At 49.3% G+C, this 19,754-nt stretch overlaps 1 protein-coding gene across 1 annotated transcript in view; it reads left to right on the top strand.

Moving 5' to 3' along the window:
* The window catches only part of LOC107121781 (long-chain-fatty-acid--CoA ligase ACSBG1-like), a gene marked incomplete at both ends in the record, with an annotated part of 50,703 nt that extends 31,785 nt beyond the window's left edge, over window positions 1-18,918 (top strand). Inside the window, 8 exons of the mRNA XM_015424772.1 lie at window positions 844-932; window positions 3,476-3,596; window positions 6,401-6,481; window positions 7,740-7,889; window positions 12,880-13,056; window positions 14,937-15,118; window positions 16,898-17,128; window positions 18,701-18,918. Coding sequence (XP_015280258.1) covers window positions 844-932; window positions 3,476-3,596; window positions 6,401-6,481; window positions 7,740-7,889; window positions 12,880-13,056; window positions 14,937-15,118; window positions 16,898-17,128; window positions 18,701-18,918 — 1,249 coding nt within the window. The remainder of the gene's footprint in view (window positions 1-843; window positions 933-3,475; window positions 3,597-6,400; window positions 6,482-7,739; window positions 7,890-12,879; window positions 13,057-14,936; window positions 15,119-16,897; window positions 17,129-18,700) is intronic.
* Window positions 18,919-19,754: the final 836 nt, after the last annotated feature.

Raw genomic sequence — 19,754 nt, 5'->3', positions numbered from 1 at the left:
ACAGAGAGGTCCTATATAAGACGAAACAGAAGGCAAGTGAGGGCCAAAGAGAGGTCCTATATAAGATGAAACAGAAGGCAAGTGAGGGCCAAAGAGAGGTCCTATATAAGATGAAACAGAAGGCAAGCGAGGCCCAAAGAGTCTCAACAGCTAACCAGTTGGGGAAGGTAACGTCCGAGTGTACCCCAGTGAGAGGATTCTCTGAACCCTTTCCCTCACGGATCCTCTTGCATGCAGAGTTACAATATCTGGCATTTTATTTATTTATCTAAAACATTTGGTATCTGCCTTTCTACCTTATAGGGACTCAAGGTGGCTTACAGTGTAAATAATAATAAAATACATAGAAGCCACTTGCTAAAATCAATACATTAGAACTGATGGCAACACATAAAGAGGCAGCTAAGTATGGAGTGGGTAGCACTGTTTCACCCTGCGGGCTTTTTGTGCCCTGCAACTAGAAAGCTAGCATCTCAGGAAGAAAGAGTCAAAGGTCCACCCTGAGGCGCTAGTCTTCTACTTGCAGGGAGACAAGTATCCATCAGCACATTCAAAAATGTGATCCTACTCATTTCCGTCTGAAATGGTACATTGCACTGGGCTATGCCAGGGGTCTACCACCTTGTTCCCGCATGTAGAGCCAGTCTAAGCTCTGCCTTTTTTTTTAGTGCTCCAAATGCACTGTCCTCAATTTCTGAGCAGCGAGGAGTGTTCTTAAATCTTCCTTTTCTGTGTTTCTAAGGAAACAATTCTTTTGAGGGGAGATGCCAGGGACCGAACCTGGGACCTTCTGTATGCAAAGCAGAGGTTCCGTCGTTGAACTCAGTTTCTCCTTCTTTGCAGCTCGGCCTTGAACGGTTCCATGGCGTGGCAATACTCGGGTTCAATTCTGCAGAGTGGTTCATCTCGGCGGTGGGAGCCGTTTTTGCTGGGTAAGGCGTGGAGGAGTTGTGCTAGGTCTTGTTCCTAGCTGGCTTTTGTCTGAGACTTTTTCTGTTGCAGTAACAGGCAGAAACAGGCAAGCTTTTGAGCATGTCAAAAGATATTTTAATGCACTAAAGCTGGGGTGTCAAACATGCAGACCGGGGGCCGGATCAGGCCCCCAGACGGCTTCCATCAGGCCCACAGTAGAACTGGCCGTCTCCTGCTTCCAGTTCTGCTGCTGCTGCTGCTGCATCATAGCTTGCTTTGCCAGACTCTCTTTAATCACTTAGCCATTTGATGTTTTAACCTGGGTCCTATGCTCAGAACTCTGAGCATGAGATTTCTGTGGCGAATGTCAACAAATCAAAAGTAGGTTTGCAGCTTACCGAGCTAATGTTTTAAGCATGTTTTTATTTTAAGTAAAAAAAAATATCTTTGTGTTTGTGTCCTTTATAAAGTTTATATCTCTGCTACCGGGCATTACATTTTATGACGCACATGGCCCAGCCCGAAAAGGTCTCATTTATGTCAGATCCGGCCCTCATAACAAATGAGTCTGACACCCCTTCACTAAAGGGTTTTACGAGAGTGGATATGAGGCCTTTGGCTGTGATTGGTTGAGTTGCCCTGATGTCACAGAGGGACAGGGCAGGCAGACTCTAACTGCTATTGGCCAAGCCATTCAGATCCTAAGAACCTCACTGGCTGAACTGCACTGCTAGAGAAGAGAAGGGCAGACAGAAGAGCCTGGAAGATAGCAGACGAAAGGAGAGAAAAGGGTAGAGATAACTTTTCCCTCCCTTTCCCATAATCGGGATTGCCAACCTCCAGGTAGTGGCTGGAGATCTCCTGGGATTACAACTGATCTCCAGGCAGCAGAGATCAGTTCCCCTGGAGAAAACGGCTGCTTTGGAAGGGGGACTTTATGACATTATAACCCACTGAAGTACCACCCCTCCCCAAACACTGTCCTTCCCAGGGACACTCAATAAAATGGTTGGGCAACAGACTGGTGACAGGCAAAAGTCCGTACATTCTTCGCACAGTCTGTTGTTAATTTGTGGAACTCACTGCCACAAGACCTAGCCCTGTCCACTCACTTGGATATCTATCAAAGGGGATTAGATAAATTCCTGGAGGACAGGCCTGTCAGTGGCCATTCACACTGATCTCTAAATAGAACCCCCATGTTCAGAAGTAGTCTAACTTCGACTATAAGAAGAAGAAGAGATTGGATTTATACCCTGCCCTTCACTACCCAAAGGTGTCTCAGAGCGGCTTACAAACTCCTTTCCCTTCCCCTCCCCACAACAGACACCCTGTGAGGTAAAAGAAGAAGAAGAGAAGGGATTTATACTCCGCCCTTCACTACCCAAAGGTGTCTCAGAGTGGCTAACAAACTCCTTTCCCTTCCCCTCCCCACAACAGACACCCTGTGAGGTAAAAGAAGAAGAAGAAGAGGAGACTGGATTTATACCCCGCCCTTCACTACCCAAAGATGTCTCAGAGTGGCTTACAATATCCTTCCCTTCCCCTCCCCACCACAGACACCCTGTGAGGTAGGTGGGGCTGAGAGAGCTCTTGACAGAAACTGCTCTTTTTCAAGGACAGCTCTTATCAGAGCTACGGCTTGCCCAAGGTCATCCAGCCAGGTGCAAGTGGAGGAGTGGGGGAATCAAACCCGGTTCTCCCAGATTAGAGTCCGCGCACTTAACCACGACACCAAATTGGCTCTCTTGTTGCTGGGGGAGGGAGGCAAAAACAGAGTGATGTTTCCGCCTTTGTGCCCAACTTGTTGCCCTGCTACAGCAACTGGTCAGTATGGTTTCTAGCTCTGGGATGGAGATTTTGGGGGCGGAACCTGGGGAGGACAGATTTTGAGGAAGGGATGGCATTGAATAATGCCATAGAGACCGCCTTCCAAAGCAGCCATTTCCTCCAGGGGAATTCATCAGTTTGGTGTAGTGGTCAGGAGCGCGGACTCTAACTTGGGGAACTGGGTGTGATCTCCCACTCCTCCACATGCAGCTGCTGGTGTGACTTTGGATCAGTCACAAGTTCTCTCAGAGCTGTTCTCTTAGGAGCAGTCCTCAAAAGAGCTCTCTCCGCCCCACCTACCTCACAGGGTGTCTGTTGTGGGGAAGGGAAGGCGATTGTAAGCTGCTCTGAGATTCCGAGTGAAGGGCAGGGTATAAATCCAACTCTTCTTCACCATCTTGATCATCTGGAGATCAACTGTAATAGCGGGGTATCTCCAGGTGCCACGTGGAGGTTGGCATCCGTCCTGGTCGACTGCTGTTGGAAACAGGACGTTGTGCCAGACAGACCCTTGGTCTGACCCTGAAGAGCTTTTCTCTTCCTGGGTTCTTATTAAGTGGTTCAAATTAGGATCATTACCGGAAGTCCCCTTGAGCAACGAGGAAAAGCAGCGTGTAAATGGTTTAATCGAGAAAGCAAATAAAGTTAAGGTCAGACGAGGGGGCATCCTAAAGATCACCCATGTACAATGAAGCATTTTCCGCTTTAAAAAAATACCTCTCTCTCCCCCCAGTGGAATCGTGACAGGAATTTACACAACCAGTTCTCCCGATGCCTGCCACTATATTGCTCACGACTGCCAAGCAAACATAATCGTGGTTGACAGCCAGAAACAGCTGGATAAAATAACGCAGGTAGGAGACCTTTGTGGTGGTCAAAAATACTGAACGTCTGTTTTGCGCGGTCAAAGTGATTGCAGACGTTCCAGCTCTGAATCCCTGAGAACCGCACTTCTCTGAAGATGCCTCTAACTGGGAATTGGGAGCTATTTCTTCAAACTACGTTTCCCAAGGTCTTTGGAGAAAATACAAGAAATAAACTAGTTTCAGCCCTGTCCTGGACAGCCCAGGCTAGCCTGATTTCATCAGATCTTGGAAGCTAAGTAAGGTTGGCCCTGGTGACTACTTAGATGGGAGACCACCAACAACACAAGCGGTAAGAGTCCAGTAGCAATTTAAAGACTAACAAAATTTGTGGCAGGGTAGGAGCTTATATGAGTCACTCTCTCTCTTTTCTACTGCTACAGACAGACTAACACGGCTACCTGCCTTGATAAAAACAGAAGAGAAGCCATGTTGGATCAGGCCAATGGCCCATCCGGTCCAACATTCTGTGTCACACTGAAGGCAGCACCCTCAGGGCGCTAAACTTCTTTGACTTGTGTGGCTAGCCAATTAAAGTCACACTGTAAGATGAAATCAAGGCAGCAAAAAGATTTTTAAAAAAGTTTTATTCGAATAAGGGACAACATACGGCCGAAAAGTTTAGCTCAGATGTCCACTGAAGCAACAGTTGTGTTCCAACTTTTATACTCTAGGTTCTCCTCCCATTTTTACATCATCCGTGACATCATTTGCACATGCGTATTTTGATTTTCTTTGTCTCTGCTATCCATTCATCTTACTTTTGGCAAACAAAATGTGTCTGGCTTTCTTTCAATTTTAATCTTCTTTCATCCACAGGTGTTTGTCAAAATCTCTTTATTAAAAGTGAAATATGGTACTCTTCTGGACAACAGTAATAGTATCTCTGCTTGGCTATGTTCCCAGTTTTCCCATCTCTAAAAATTTACTGGCTTAAATTCATATTATAAGCAAAAATTAACTTTCTCTGCTATTAATATATTGTTTTTCTACTAACACATGCATATATATGATATAAAAAAGCTTGTTTATACTTGTTTATAAAGTTTTCTTGCAAAATATAGGAAAGTTTTTTTAATGATAATTCCATTTTAGCAAAATCAAATTCCTTACTTCTAATAGTCACTTGAGGGCCCTCTCTGTATATAAAATATAAATTCTACTGCTTCTAATTAACTAGATTGTCAGAAAGCCTTGATTTATTGCTCGTTAAAATACCTTTGTGTTGATAAAGATATCTCTAATAATGAACATATGTTCATTAATTTCTGTTGGGAACATCTTGGCTATTTTTCAATCTTGCTTTGATAACTGGCTAAAGATAAAGATTACCTCTGCTTGTAAAAATAAATGCCTATTATAGCTTAAGTTTGAATCCTTCTTTCACAGCTGTGCATCAATAAATCTGTCATAGTCTTTGGCTAATAAGCAAAGCTTCCTTATTAAAGAATAAGAGTTTTACTTAATAAAGAATTTAGCTAGCTGTCTTTCCCACAAACATTCAGGAGAATATAAAAGATCCATACTACCTCTAAACAACTGTTATTCTCAGCTATAAACAAAATATTAAAAGTTGTATTTAATTTTTGAAAGCAGTCAACAAATAAGGAAGGGGTATGCAGAGAGTTGCAGCTGTTTTCCTACTCAATAAATCTTTCCAACCTCATCTTGACATCTCGTTAAAAGATAAAGCATCTCTTCAGCTAATTATCAAATGCCTTCTTCTGGGCTTCTTGTCAGCTTGGATCATTAATTGTGAAAGAAATCAGGCAGGCAATGGCAAACCACCACTGAGTATCTCTCGCCTTGAAAACCCTACAAGGTTGCCATAAGTTGGTTGTAACTTGACAGCAAAACAAACAAAAAACTGGTTCCTACTAGGTTTAAAACTTGGCCTTGAAGAGGGGGCCCAAAATTAAGTTTGCCAGGCAGACGTTTTAGACTCCCAAATGGATTGCTTTGAAACCTGGTTCTGCTTTGGTCCAGTCCTGTGTTTGTTTGCTTCAAAAACTCCGCATGTTGCATCTGGCTTCGTAATCCGGTGCTCGTAAGGTGGTCGAGAAATGGACTTGAATACACCTTGGTTTCTTCAATTGTCTGAGCCATTAAAGGTATCGTTTCAGAGGGTCAAGATGGGTCGCTGTGTTCGTTTGCCTGTAGCAGTGGAAAAGAGCAAGAGTCCAGGAGCTCCTTACAGACTAACAAAATTTGTGGCTGTGTAGGAGCTTTTGGGAGTCACTGCTTACTTCTTCAGAGGGTAGCCGTGTTTGGTCTTCAGTCAAACAACTCGATTCAAGCCCCGTAGCACCTTTGAAACGATCCTTCGACCAACACGAATAACCTGGAAAGCTTCTTGGTCTCTAGGGCTCTTTTTGTAGAAAAAGCCCAGCAGGAACTCATTAGCATAATAGGCCACACCCCTGACAGCACAGCTCATTAGCACATTAGGCCGCACCCCCATGTTACCAGAAGTGTGGTCATCCAGCCACACCCACCTTTTGCTTGTTATTCTGTTTACCTTGTTTGTTGTCAAAACCCAGGGCCTTTTTTTGTAGCAGGAACTCCTTTGCATGTTAGGCCACACACCCCTAATGTAGCCAATCCTAATGAGTTTCTGCTGTTGGGTGTGGCCTATTATGCTAATGAGTTCCTGCTGGGCGTGGCCAACTTGGGAGCCAGCCGGAACTCCGTTCCTGTGTGTTCTCTAAGATACTACGGGACTGCGATCTAGCTGAGCCATTAAAAACATCTGAAAATGCAACAAAATTAGACGTTATTTGTGATTGGCTTCGTAGATCTGGCATCGCCTGCCGCACTTGAAAGCTGTCGTGATGTACAGAGATCCCGTGGTGGACAAACGTCCCAATTTGTATGCGGTAGGTACCATTTATTGATTTATTGTACTTATATTCCGCCTTTCCTGCACGTGGGCTCAGGGTGGGTAACATCAACATTTCACATGCAACACAAGCAAAAGCACCATGTCAATTATCCTCTTTATAAAAAAAAAATGATCAGTTCCCCCCACCCCCGAGAAAGGCAAGGTCTGTAAACACGTAAAAATGACATGCGGATCCTTGCCTGACTTCTTGTATTGAAACGTTCCCTTTCTGCACCTCACGCACTGTTTTTATAACCCTCTCCTGTGTCCCACACCCTTAGGGTTGCTAGCCCCCCCTCCCGCCACTGGTGGCATGGACTCATAGGGTTGCCAACTCCAGGCTGGGAAACCCCTGGAGATTCGGGGGTGGAGCCTGGAGAGTACAGTGGGGGTACAGTGTCACAGAGTCCACCCTCCAAAGCATCTCCCTCGGCAGCTCCCGGACGGAAGCAATGCTCCCCCGCCGGTGAGTCATGCCAATTTGGCAACCCTAATCTGCATAGTCTGGAGATGAGATGTAATTCCGGGGGATTCCCCAGGTCTCACCTGGAGGCTGGCATCCCTTATGTCAGACTCCTGCAGCAATCAGTTCCCAACAGCTTTCATTCAAAGAAGTTTATCGAGACATTGAGTATGCAGATATCTAAACACTTTTGTGTTAGAACTGGCTTAAAGCGCGCGAAGCAAAGCTGATATATATTATTCAAGGGGGGGGTGTCCCCTGATGGCTGATATACATTATTCAAGGGGGTCCCCGATGGTCCAGGTCCAATCAGAGGCCTGGTAGGAACCCGCCAAAGTAACAGGCAATTATTCTCTGGAGAAAAGTACACCAGACACTCAAGGTCGAAGGCTTCAGTCACATAGATAAAGAAAGACTGGAATCACTAGCTGACCCCTACCCACCTCCTTGGTAGAGTTTTTCTCTAAACTGAGGGGTGGTGGTGGCGGGGAACCTCTTGTGGGCGAGATCTAAAGTTGCCAGCTCCTAGTTGGGAAATACTTGGAGATTTTGGGGGTGGAGCTTGGGGAAGGCGGGGTTTTGGGAGTAGGGGGACCTCAGCAGGGTCTAATGCCATAGAATCCACCCTCCAAAGCATCCATTTTTCTCCAGGGGAACTGATCTCTGTAGTCTGAAGATCAATTGTAATACCAGGAGGCCTCCAGCTGGACCCCTGGAGGTTGGCAACTGTAGCTAGAATCTTTTTTTCAGATGCAGATCTTATTTATGTCATCTGTTTCCTTTCTGAAAGATGGACGAATTCATGGCACTGGGCAACGAAGTCCTGGACGAAGATCTCGATGCTATTATCAGCTCCCAGAAGCCGAATCAGTGCTGCGTACTGATCTACACGTCTGGAACGACCGGGAACCCCAAAGGAGCTATGCTGAGTCATGATAACGTATGTATTCCAAGACACCAGAACATGATGCCATTGCGCATTTAATGCTTGGCTTATAAACAGATGAGATCCGGACATGTTTCGGCTCAAAGATAGGTATGCAGTAAGAAACAGAAATATTTCTGAAATGAATAGATGTCCGGTGAGACTATCATTCTGGGCCAGTGGATATCATATATCACCTGAGAAAGTGGCATGTGCTGTCACCTTGATTATGGAACAGAACATAAAAACCTAAACACCAGAAGAGCCATGCTGGATCAGACTAGTGGTCCATCAAGTCCAGCATCCTGTCTCACACAGTGGCCAACCAGTTCCTCTGGAGGGCCAACAACAGGGCATAGAGGCCGAGGCCTTCATAAGAACATAAGGAGAGCCCTGCTGGGTCAGACCAGTGAAGGTCCATCTAGTCCAGCATCCTGTCTCACCCAGTGGAGGGCCAACAACAAGGGGTGAGGACTTCCCCTGATGTTGACTTTTGGCTCTGGATCCAGAGATTGACTGCCTCTTAACATGGAGGCTCCCTTTAGTCACAGTGGCTAGTAGCCACTGATAGACCTATCAATAGACCTATCCTCCATGAGTACTTCACATTATTTAGGCCTACAGATCCTGGGCTCACCGCATGAGAGGCCAAACTAGACGTTATGTTTTACAGGTTTTAAATATTTGTCTTTATGACTTACCCAAAGTGAAAAGCAAAATTTAAAAGTTAGAGAGAGGAAGAAGAAGAAGAGATTGGATTCTAGTTATGTAGGGAAGAAGGAGAAGAGGAGATTGGATTTATACCCCATGGCCCTTCACTACCCAAAGGAGTCTCAGAGCAGCTCACATTCCCTTCCCCTCCCCACAGCAGACACCCTGGGAGGCAGGTGGGGCTGAGAGAGCTCTGACAGAAACTGCTCTTTTTTCAAGGACAGCTCTTATCAGAACTACGGCTTACCCAAGGTCATCCAGCAGGTGCAAGTGAAGGAATGGGGGAATCAAACCCGGTCCTCCCAGATTAGAGTCTGCGCACTTCACCACGACACCACACTGGCTCTTAGTGAAAATATAAATCCCACCTCAAGGAATCACTCCTATGCAGCTTCGTTTCTCTGAGGGGAGGGAAACTGCTGTGGACATATTCTTGGTGGATGGGACCCTAACCAACTTTGAGCCTGACCTTTAAGGTCGCCACCAATGCTCCCTCTAAGCCGTGGAGTCTTGTGAGCCCAAATTCTACTCTGTGAGCTCCTGGCATTCAAGCTGTGCGCGAGCGATTCTGGCTGCGGCATCAATTCGTTTGCTCTGGAGCTGTCCTTCCTGAGTGAAGGCAAAAATCGGAGCGAGCCGGAGGCTAAAAAACGGTGAGCTGGCTCACACTGACTCAGCTTAGAGGGAACGCTGGTTGCCAGTCTCCGGGTGGGGCCTGGAGACGTCCTGGGATTACAACCAATGCTCCCTCTAAGCTGTGGAGTCCTGTGAGCAAAACTTCTACTTTGTGAGCTCCTGGCATGAAAGTTGTGAGCGAGCGATTTGGCTGCTGCATAAAATAGTTTGCTCTGGAGCCCTCCTTCCTGAGCTAAGACGAAAATGTGTGAGCTGGAGGCTAAAAAACTGTGACCTAGCTCACACTGACTCAGCTTAGAGGGAACACTGATTACAACTGCTCTCCACACTGCGGAGATCAGCTCCGCCGGAGAAAATGGGCTGCTTCCGAGGGCGGACTCTGTGGCCACTGTACCCCCCTGAGGTCCCTCTCCTTTCCAAACCATGCCCGCCACAGCGTCCGCCCAAATCTCCAGGAATTTCCCAGCCTGGAGGTGGCAACCCTGGCCGATACTCTCCCCAGCAGTCAGGATGCTGGATGGGAAGTCCGGATCTGCCCCGTTCCCTCTCAAAGAGGCCTGGTAGAATTTGGACTCTGCCTGGCCAAAGCTGTCCCCAGCTGTTCGTTTTCGGGCAGGCTATTTTTAATGCGGCCCTCGCCCTGGAAAATATCCCATCCCCGGTATCTGTCCTGAGGTCCGCCTTATTAAGAGACGTTCCTCGGCATCTGCGACCGAGTTCGGACTTGGCGCCAAACGCTTATCCGTCTGTCTGCCCTCTGACGCATCCAGGGGATGACGTGGAAAGGCACATTTAGGAATCAGGGTGCAGCAAATCCACTCCGCCCCGTTCCCTTCTCCACGGTCTCCTGTCCCCACTTGACCTCTGGTTTCGATTGGCCTCTTGCACCTCGAATGACTCCTATAAATCATTCTCGTTGATAAAAGATCCTACTCTTCCACTAAGGAACTCTGAGTGGCGTGTGTGGTTCGGCCCTCTGACATTTAAGTTTCACAACAAACTTGCGAGGTGGGTTAGGGTAGGCTGAGAGAGAGAGAGAGAAATAATTAATAATTATTGTATGGCAGTGTGCGTAGTATAGCCAGGAGGCCCATGGCAGTGTGCGTAGTATAGCCAGGAGACCCTGAGTATCACGGTAGAGCCAGGGAGTCAGGCTGGGGGGGTGGGTCACAAGACAAGCCCGAGGGTCAGCCGGGAGAGCCGTCAGCAGAGCGTTAAACAAGTCCCAAAACACCAGACACAGCCGCAGTCAAACGTTACCAGAGGTCAGAGTCCAGAGAGCAAAGCCGAGAGCGCCGTCAGATTCAAAGCTGGGAGTCAGGAGCCAGAGCGGAACTCCACAAACACAAGCCGAGCCCAAAAAGCCACAGAGTCAAACAGGAATCAAGGGGCAGAGCTTCTGGTTCCACGAACGAGGTTGCCAGCACAAATTGCTCATGGCCAGAGGCCCTGCTAAATAGTGCTCTGGCCCATTAACCCATTAGCACCTTTGTGCGAGGTCCTGGCTGCTGTTCAAACTCAGGGCTCAAGGATCTCCGCCCTCTTGAACGTGCTTCTTTACATCGGCTAGCCAGATCCTGACGTCTCCGATCCCTAAGCCGGCTTACAGGTGAGGGAGATGCAGGTGGTGAGCTGCTTACAATCAATCCCAGGTGCAAACCGTCCCGTAATTGGCTCAAATTGCTGTGTATCCTCCTCCGTACTTACAGTAGGTGCAGATCCTGATGCTTCTTCAGCTCTTAAAGGCACGGAATCCTCCCCTCTGAGGCTGTCAGGAGCTGGATCTGGGGCTGAGTCAAGGGCAGGCATGACCCTGAGATAGTCCGGCAGCCAGACGTTCTACCTCTTTTAGCATCATGCACCACTAGGTGGCGAGCTAGGCTTAAGGCAAGAGACGTTGCAGAGGCGGTTTGCTATTGCCCGCCTCTGCGTCACGACCCTGGTATTCCTTGGAGGTTGCCCAGGGTCGCTCCACAGATGAAGGCAATGGCAAACCACTTATGTTAGTCTCGGCTCTGACCCGGACGGCCCAGGCTAGCCCGATTTCGTTAGATCCTGGCTGCTAAGCAGGGTCAGCGCTGGTCAGTCATTGGAGGGGAGGCCACCAAGGAAGCCCAGGGTTGCTATGCAGAGGCAGGCGATGGCAAAGCACCTCTGTTTGTGTCTTGCCTTGAAAGCTCTATGGAGTTGCCATAAGTAGGCCGTATCCCCTTTAAACGGTGTGCATGAGCGGCCGCTCATGAACACAGGAATCCCCGCTCCGCACCAATGTGGACCCCTGCAGGGTCTTTCACTGCCCGTTGTTCATTTGAAGAGGACAGCGTTTATATTCCGCTCAGGCTGTGGACTGCGCCACTCCATAGTAAAGGTAAAGGTTTTCCCTCGCTCGAAAGCCAGTCGAGTCCGACTCTAGGGTTGCGGTGCTCATCTCCGTTTTCAAGCCGAAGAGCCAGCGCTGTCCGAAGACGTTTCCGTGGTCATGTGGCCGGTGTGACTAAACACCAAGGCGCACGGAACGCTGTTCCCTTCCCACCGAAGTGGTACCTATATATCTACTTGCAATTTCTCGCTTTCGAACTGCTAGGTTGGCAGGAGCTGGAAGTAAAGACGGGAGCTCACTCCGTCATGCGGCACACTCGGGTCTCGAACTGCTGAACTACTGACCTTCCACAGCCTGCAGTTCAGCGTTTTAACCACTTGAGCCATCACAGCTCCTGCGCCACTCCATAGGGGGGAGGAAATTAAAGGGAGCATTGCTGGACAGCACTTTCCACCACCCACCAGCATTTCTCCCCCAATGGGGACCCAAATCAACGTCTGTCGTTCTAACTATGGGGTCGGGTTTGTAGCACCTCCCCCCCCCGATCTTCTAAACCATCCATCTCCCACCAATTCATTTTTAACTGCTAACTGAAAATGTGAAACGTGATTCCCGGAACTGCATCTTCCAGAACAGATGTGCCCGAAGCGCCCTTGGTTATTCGCACATGCGCACTAACAGCACGTCCATCCAGAAGGCAGCAGAAAGGATTCCTGCTCTGTTAGGGTTCGGGATCCAGCAAGGGGTGGCTCACGGCCCCCGCTTTCTTCTTTGAAGCGAGCGGGCCGGTTTGGTGTCGTGGTTTAAGTGCGCGGACTCTAATCTGGGAGAGCCGGGTTTGATTCCCCACTCCTCCACTTGCACCTGCTGATGTGACCTTGGGTCAGCCACAAGCTCTGGCACAGCTCTCTCAGCCCCACCCACCTCACAGGGTGTCTGTTGTGGGGAGGGGAAGGAGTTTGTAAGCCGCTCTGAGACTCCAAGTGAAGGGCGGGGTATAAATCCAATCTCTTCTTCTTCCTCCACTTGCAGTTGCTGGATGACCATGGGCAAGCCATAGTTCTTTGAGAGCTGATCTCTCACGGGCAGTCCTCAAAAGAGCTCTGTCAGCCCCACCTACCTCACCGGGTGTCTGTTGTGGGGAGGGGGAGGGGAAGGGGAAGGGGAAGGAGTCTGTAAGCCGCTCTGAGACTCCGAGTGAAGGGCGGGGTATTTATTTATTTATTTATTTAATTTTATTTATACCCCGCCCTCCCCGCATTGCGGGCTCAGGGCGGGTAGAAATCCAATCTCTTCTTCTTCTTCTTCTTTTTAACTCCTCTGCGTTCCCCCGTTCAGATAACGTGGACCTCCGCGCACGCCAGCCGAGCAGGCGACATGCAGCCCGCCGAAGTCCAGCAGGAGACGATCGTCAGCTACCTTCCGCTCAGCCACATAGCGGCCCAGATCTACGACCTCTGGACGGGGATCAAGTGGGGAGAACAAGTCTACTTCGCGGAGCCCGACGCCTTGAAGGTCTTTGTCAGATGTGGTACTCGAGTGGGCTTTCCCCGCCAAAGCCTTTGAGGAAGGCGATGGGGGAGATGCGCTGTCGAGCATGGTTCCCCAACACGGTGCCCGTGAGCACCATCACGGCGGCCCCGGACACCTTTTCCTGGGGCCTGCCAAGTGTTTTAGGAAGCGTGAGGGGGCAGAGGGGGCTTTTGCCCAGCAGGACTTCTGATTGCCCATTGGTCAGGCCGCACCGGGAGTCTTGCGTGCAGTTCTGGAGGCCTCACCTTGGAAAGGATGTCGGCAGAACGGAGCGGGTGCAGAGGAGAGCGACGAAGATGATCAGGGGCCAGTGGAGGCCAAGCCCTGTGAGGAAAGGCTGAGGGTCTTGGAGATATTCAGTCCGGAGAAGAGGAGGTTGAGGGGGGATAGGGTTTTTCTCTTGAAGTAGTTGAAGGGCTGTCACGTAGAGGAGGGCAGGAAGCTGTCCCTGTTGGCAGCAGAGGACAGAAGTCGCAAGGATGGGTTTAAATTAAGGGCGGGGAGGTACCGGCTGGATATTAGGAAAAACCTTTTTGACAGTCAGAGTTGTGCAGCCGTGGAATCAGCCGCCTGGGGAGGTGGCGAGCTCCCCCTCCCTGGCAGTCTTCAAGCAGCAGTTGGACAAACCCTCGTCAGGGATGCACTAGGCCGATCCTGCATTGAGCAGGGGGTTGGACTAGATGGCCTCTGCAGAACCCCTTCCAAATAGGCCTGGGGGAAAATGGCTTCCTGACCCCAAAGCGGCGATCGGCATTTCCCTGGGCGTGTGAGAAAGGGCCACGAGAACTAAGCACCGAGGCAACCCTCCCCGCCCTCCCCTCTTACGATCTGCCCAAGTTCACACCATCAGCACTGCTGTCCGATGGCCACCTGACCTCCTGAGAAGGAGAGCCCACCACCTCCCGAGGAAGCCTGCTCCACTGAGGAACCGCTCACTGAGGAGCCGCTCTCACTGTCAGGAAGTCCTTCCTCATGTTCAGCCCAAAACTCCTTTGATTCAATTTCAGCCCGTTGGTTCTGGTCCAGCCTTCTGGGGCAACGGAAAACAACTCCGCCCCATCCTCTATAGGACAGTCCTTCAGGTACTTGAAGACAGTTCTCATATCCCCTCTGCCAGGGCTCTTTTTGTAGAAAAAGCCCAGCAGGAACTCATTAACATAATAGGCCATACCCATGACAGCGCAGCTCATTGGCATATTAGGCCACACCCCCGTGTTACCAGAAGTGTGCTCATCCAGCCACACCCACCCTTTGCTTCTTATTCTGTTTACCTTGTCTGTTGTCAAAACCCAGGGCCTTTTTTTGGAGCAGGAACTCCTTTGCATGTTAGGCCACACACCTCTAATGTAGCCAATCCTAATGAGTTCCTGCTGTTGGGTGTGGCCTGTTATGCTAATGAGTTCCTGCTGGGTGTGGCCAACTTGGGAGCCAGCCGGAACTCCGTTCCTGTGCGTTCCTGCCCAAAAACAGCCCTGCCCCTCTCAATCATCTCCTCTCCAGGCTAAACAGACCCAGCTCCTTCAACCTTTCCTCATAGGACTCCAGACCCCTCACCATCTTCATTGCCGTCCTCTAGACATGTCCCAGCTTGTCTAGATCCTTCTTAAACTCTGGTGCCCCAAACTGAGCTCAATACTCTAGGCGAGGTCTAATCAGAGCAGAATAAAGCGATGCCATCACGTCGCGTGATCTGGACGCTATACTTCTGTCGATACAGCCCCAAAATCGCATTTGCCTTTTTAGCTACTGCATCACACTGCTGGCTCATGTTCGGTGTATGGTCCGCTAAGACCCCTAGACCCCTTTTGCACATGCATTCAGAGGGTTGTCTGCCTTTCGGGACTTGTTCTTGGTCTTTGCAGGGAGGCCTGGTCAACATCCTGAAAGAGGCACTGCCCACGTCTCTCATGGGAGTCCCCCGGGTGTGGGAGAAGATCATGGAGAAGATCAAAGAAGTCTCTTTACAGTCGGGGTTCCTGAAGAAGAAAATGCTCTCCTGGGCCATGTCGGTCAGCTTGGAAAGAAACCTGAGCAGCTCAAATAGGTACATGCGGAAAATGATTCATGCTCTTGGGGTCATCGTCCCCCAAACAAGGTCAGGGATCCCAAAGGGCTGAGGCTCTATTTCAGGGATCCCCTACATTTCTGAACTTGTGGGCGCCTCTGGAATTCGGACACGGGCTGGTGGGTGCAACCACAAAACGTCCGTGGGGGAGGGCAGAGTGAACCACACACTTAGGGGAAGCCCAAGCACAGGGGAAAAGAGGAATAGATTTTAGCAGGGGTCATTTTGTAGAAAAAGAGGTGCCGGAGCTCATTAGCATAACTTATTTGTATATGCCACACCCCCGTTCATCACTGGAAGTGTGTCAGAAGGCAACACCCACCCCTCAGGCTCCACTGGACTGTTTTGGATTGCTAGCTACTGGGGGGGGGGGGACATGCAGATCTGTCCTTGCAGAGGAGGGAGAGCTCGTACCTGAATAAAACTTGCTCTTAAAGGTGCCACTGGACTGTTTTGGACTGGGGGGGGGGCTCTGCAACATACCTGGTTGCTTCTTGCTCTGACCGAGGGCTGCTGGGAGCAGGGGGCGGGGCTTGTCGCATGTGCCTGCCCCCTGGGCTCTTTACTGCCGGAGCTCCGCTCCTGTGCGCTCCTGCAGGAAATGACCCCTGGATTTTATAAATACCCCTGGAAAGAGAAGTCAGAGAGCGAATAAAACCAACATCGTGGTGGCAGCTGTTGCTGAAATGTCATTTTAATCTGTACGGCCAATCAGTTCTCCAGTGGGCAATTAGAAGCCCCACCCACTTTCTAAAAACACTTGGTGGGCACCAGGAAAGGTACTGGCAGGCACGGTGGTGCCCCCGGGCCCCACGTTGGGGACTCCTGCGTTATTTGCCTGAGCAAAATGGGGGCATGCTGCCTGTTGAGATCTCACTAGGCCTTTTTAGAAAAAGATGTTGAATTCTCTCCAGATTTGAGATCAGGGAATCGCTCCATCCCCAAAGCTCAACACCGGATAAAAGTTGGGCGATTAACTAACTCCGGAAAAGCTTTAGGGCTGGTTCTATCTGATTATCCCCCTTTAGAATGGTAAAATTTAAGGATTGCCCCCATAACCCGAAGTGCTGTTGATTTTATAATGTCTGTATGTGCCTTGCAGGAAAGTGCGTCACAGAGGGTAATACCCAGGTATTTAAAGGTTCGCCTTTGGTCTATCGAAAACCCATCCATTGTCCAGCCAAAAATGCGCTGCCGCTTCCCGAAGACCATCACCTTGGTCTTAGAGTAATTAATTTGTAGGTGCTCCTCCTTACAGAAGGCGCTGAGCCTAGACAGAGACCTTCTCAAGCCAGTACGAGTCATGGAAAGCGTATCTTTGGAACAATGAGGACTAGAGAGTTCCATCAAAAGCTGAGATTTGATTGGCCAATATAGGACAGAATCAGAGAATCACAGAGTTGGAAGGGACCTCCGGGGTCATCTAGTCCAACCCCCTGCGCAATGCATGAAATCCACAAATACCTCCCCCGCCCACACACCCCCAGTGACCCCTGTTCCACACCCAGAAGATGGCAAAAACCCATCCAGGATCCCCGGCCAAACGGGCCTGGAGGAAAATGGCTTCCTGACCCCAAAGTGGCAATCGGCATTTCCCGGGGCGTGTAAGGAAGGGCCACGACAACTAAGCACTGACGCAGCCTTTCTGTATTTCTCATCTATCAGCTTTTCTGTATCTCTGATAAACCATCAATGTTGCTTCTGAATTCCTTTTTGCACCCTCCCCTTCCCTTTGGTGTTTTGTCTTTTAAAAAAAAGTGACTTAAAGCCCTTCCGAATGAGATTAGCAGACCATTTGGTCCTGGCCAAGATCCGCCACGCCTTGGGATTCTCTCAGTGCCAGAAGCATTTCTCCGGGGCGGCTCCCCTCCCCTCAGAAGTGATGCGCTTCTTCCTGGGCTTGAACATCCCCTTGTACGAAGCCTACGGGATGAGCGAGACCACCGGCCCACACTGCATGTCCGGGCCGAACGTTTACCGGCGTCACAGGTAAGCTGCAGAGCTCTCCGTAGCCTCGCGGGATGCAAACCCAAGTGGGGGGACTCAGTTGTAAAAGCGGGAGGTCTCCAGCCCCCAGCTAGAGATTAGTCAAGGACGAGAGATCACCGGACAGGCTGAACTTAGTAAGGAAGAACCACCGTGATAAGATAACGAAATCTCGTTAGGAAAAATATGTATCTTCCTTAATCACCCAGCGAGTGACAAATCGTTAAAGGTGTTTCCTTTGAAGTAAATTGGTCTCAGGTTTTTCTGATGGTACAGTGCTCAATAGACCGTTTCACCAGATGAGACCTTACACCAGGGGTGTCGAACTCATTTGTTATGAGGGCCGGATCTGACATAAACGAGACCTTGTTGTGTGTCATAAAAGGAGAGAGAGAGAAGAGAAGAGATTGGATTTATACCCTGCCCTTCACTACCCAAAGGGGTCTCAGAGCGGCTTACAAACTCCTTTCCCTTCCCCTCCCCACAACAGACACCCTGTGAGGCAGGTGGGGCTGAGAGAGCTCTGACAGAAGCTGCTCTTTTTCAAGGACAGCTCTTATCAGGACTATGACTTGCCCAAGGTCATCCAGCCAGGTGCAAGTGGAGGAGTGGGAATCAAACCCAGTTCTCCCAGATTAGAGTCTGCGCACTTAACCACTACACCAGACTGGTGTAATGTCAGGTAGCAGAGATACAAACTTTATAAAGGACACAAACGCAAAGGTTTTTTTTTAAAAAAAACTTAAAATAAAAACATGCTTAAAACATTAGCATTCTTGCAATATTTTGTTTACTTAACAATGTCTGCTAACCTCTTGCTCTGAATTATTGCATCAAAATATCTGTGCTGTTGCAATCTTGAGTTTCTGTTCAGGTGTGTATCTGTAAGCTGCAAACCTACGATGACGCAACAGTTGCAGAACTGGAAGAAGCAGCAGAAGACAGCCAGTTCCTCTGTGGGCCTGATAGAAGCCCTCCGGGGACCTCATCCGGCCCCTGGGCCACAATGTTTGACATCCCTGCCTTACACCTTTCGTATTTTTCCTGCAGCCGTTTTCTGCTCCCTCTTCCTTTCTAACTTACACAACAAAATGATGTCAATTAGAAAGGAAGAGGGAGCAGGGGGAAAGTTGCAGAAAAAATACGGAAGGTGTAAGGTCTCCTCTGATGAAATCTTGAGTGAAACGGTCTATTGAGCGCTGTACCATCAGAAGAACCTCGAGACCAATTTACTTCAAAGGAAACAACTTTAATGATTTGTCGTTCACTGGATGATTAAAGAAGATATGTATTTTTCCTAACAAGATTTTGTTATCTTATCCTGGTTGTTTTTCCTTACGAAGTCCTAGCTGGAGATCGGGAACCCAAATTCCCAGAGTTCTCAGGGACGAGATAACGGCCGTCCAGTTCTGCTTGTATCTGTCATGTGGGTTCCTTTCGGTCAAGACGGACATTATTGTGTCTAATTTTTTTGGGGGGGGGAGACACAAATCTTTGCAGGGATTCCCTACTGGCCTTTGACCCCTGGCTATGGGTTTTTTGCACCAGATTAACTTTTCAAACTTTCCCCCCCAGTTGCGGCAAAGCAGTCCCTGGCTGCAAAGTGAAGTTGGTGAACGAGGACGCTGACGGCAACGGGGAGATCTGCTTTTGGGGGCGGACGGTCTTCATGGGGTACTTGAACATGGAGGAGAAAACCAGGGAAGCCATCGACGGGGACGGCTGGCTGCATTCCGGAGACCTCGGGAAGCTGGACAAAGATGGCTTCCTCTACGTCACCGGAAGGATCAAAGGTACCGTAGCACTCTGGGGCCAGTCACTCTCTTTTAGCCTTGCCGACCTCACAGGGCTGTTAAGAGCCAGTTTGGCATAGTGGTTGGGAGTGCAGACTTTAATCTGGGAGGACTGGGTTTGATTCCCCACGCCTCCACATGCAGCTGCTGGTGTGGCCCTGGGTCAGTCACAAGTTCTTTCAGAGTCATTATCTCAAGAGCAGTCCTCAAAAGAGCTCTCTCAGCCCCACCTACCTCACAGGGTGTCTGTTGTGGGGAGGGGAAGGGAAAGGAGATTGTGAGCCGCTCTGAGACTGAGTGAAGGGCGGGGTATAAATCCAATCTCTTCTCTCTTCTCTTCTTATAAGGAAAATATGGGAAAGAAACTGCTCTTGAGAGAACAGCTCTGAAAGAGCTTGTGACTGACCTAAGGCCACACCAGCAGCTGCATATGGAGGAGTGGGGAATCAAACCCGGTTCTCCAGATTAGAGTCTGCCGCTCTTAACCACTACACCAAATTCGGAGAACCACCTGAGCTCCATAAAGGAAGGGAGTAATAAAAATTTGCTGGTAAGACTTATTTGGCCCTCTTGAATCCATCTGCCCTTGTAGTTGCCACCACCTCCTGCGGCAGTGAATTCCATGTGTTAATCATTCTTTGGGTGAAGAAGGACTTCCTTTTATCCGTTCTAACCCGAGTGCTCGGCAATTTCATGGAGTGCCCACGAGTTCTTGTATGTTGAGAAAGGGACAAAAAGTACTTCTTTCTCGACCTGCTGTATCCCATGCATAATCTTGTAAACCTCGATCTTGTCACCCCTTGTCACTCGTTTCTCCAAGCTCAAGAGCCCCAAGC

This window comes from Gekko japonicus, unplaced genomic scaffold, assembly GCF_001447785.1.
Source record: "Gekko japonicus isolate JY-2015 unplaced genomic scaffold, Gekko_japonicus_V1.1 scaffold892, whole genome shotgun sequence".
Taxonomy (NCBI): domain Eukaryota; kingdom Metazoa; phylum Chordata; class Lepidosauria; order Squamata; family Gekkonidae; genus Gekko; species Gekko japonicus.
The sequence above is the reverse complement of the archived record's forward strand: the minus strand, read 5'-3'. Positions and strand labels throughout refer to the sequence as shown.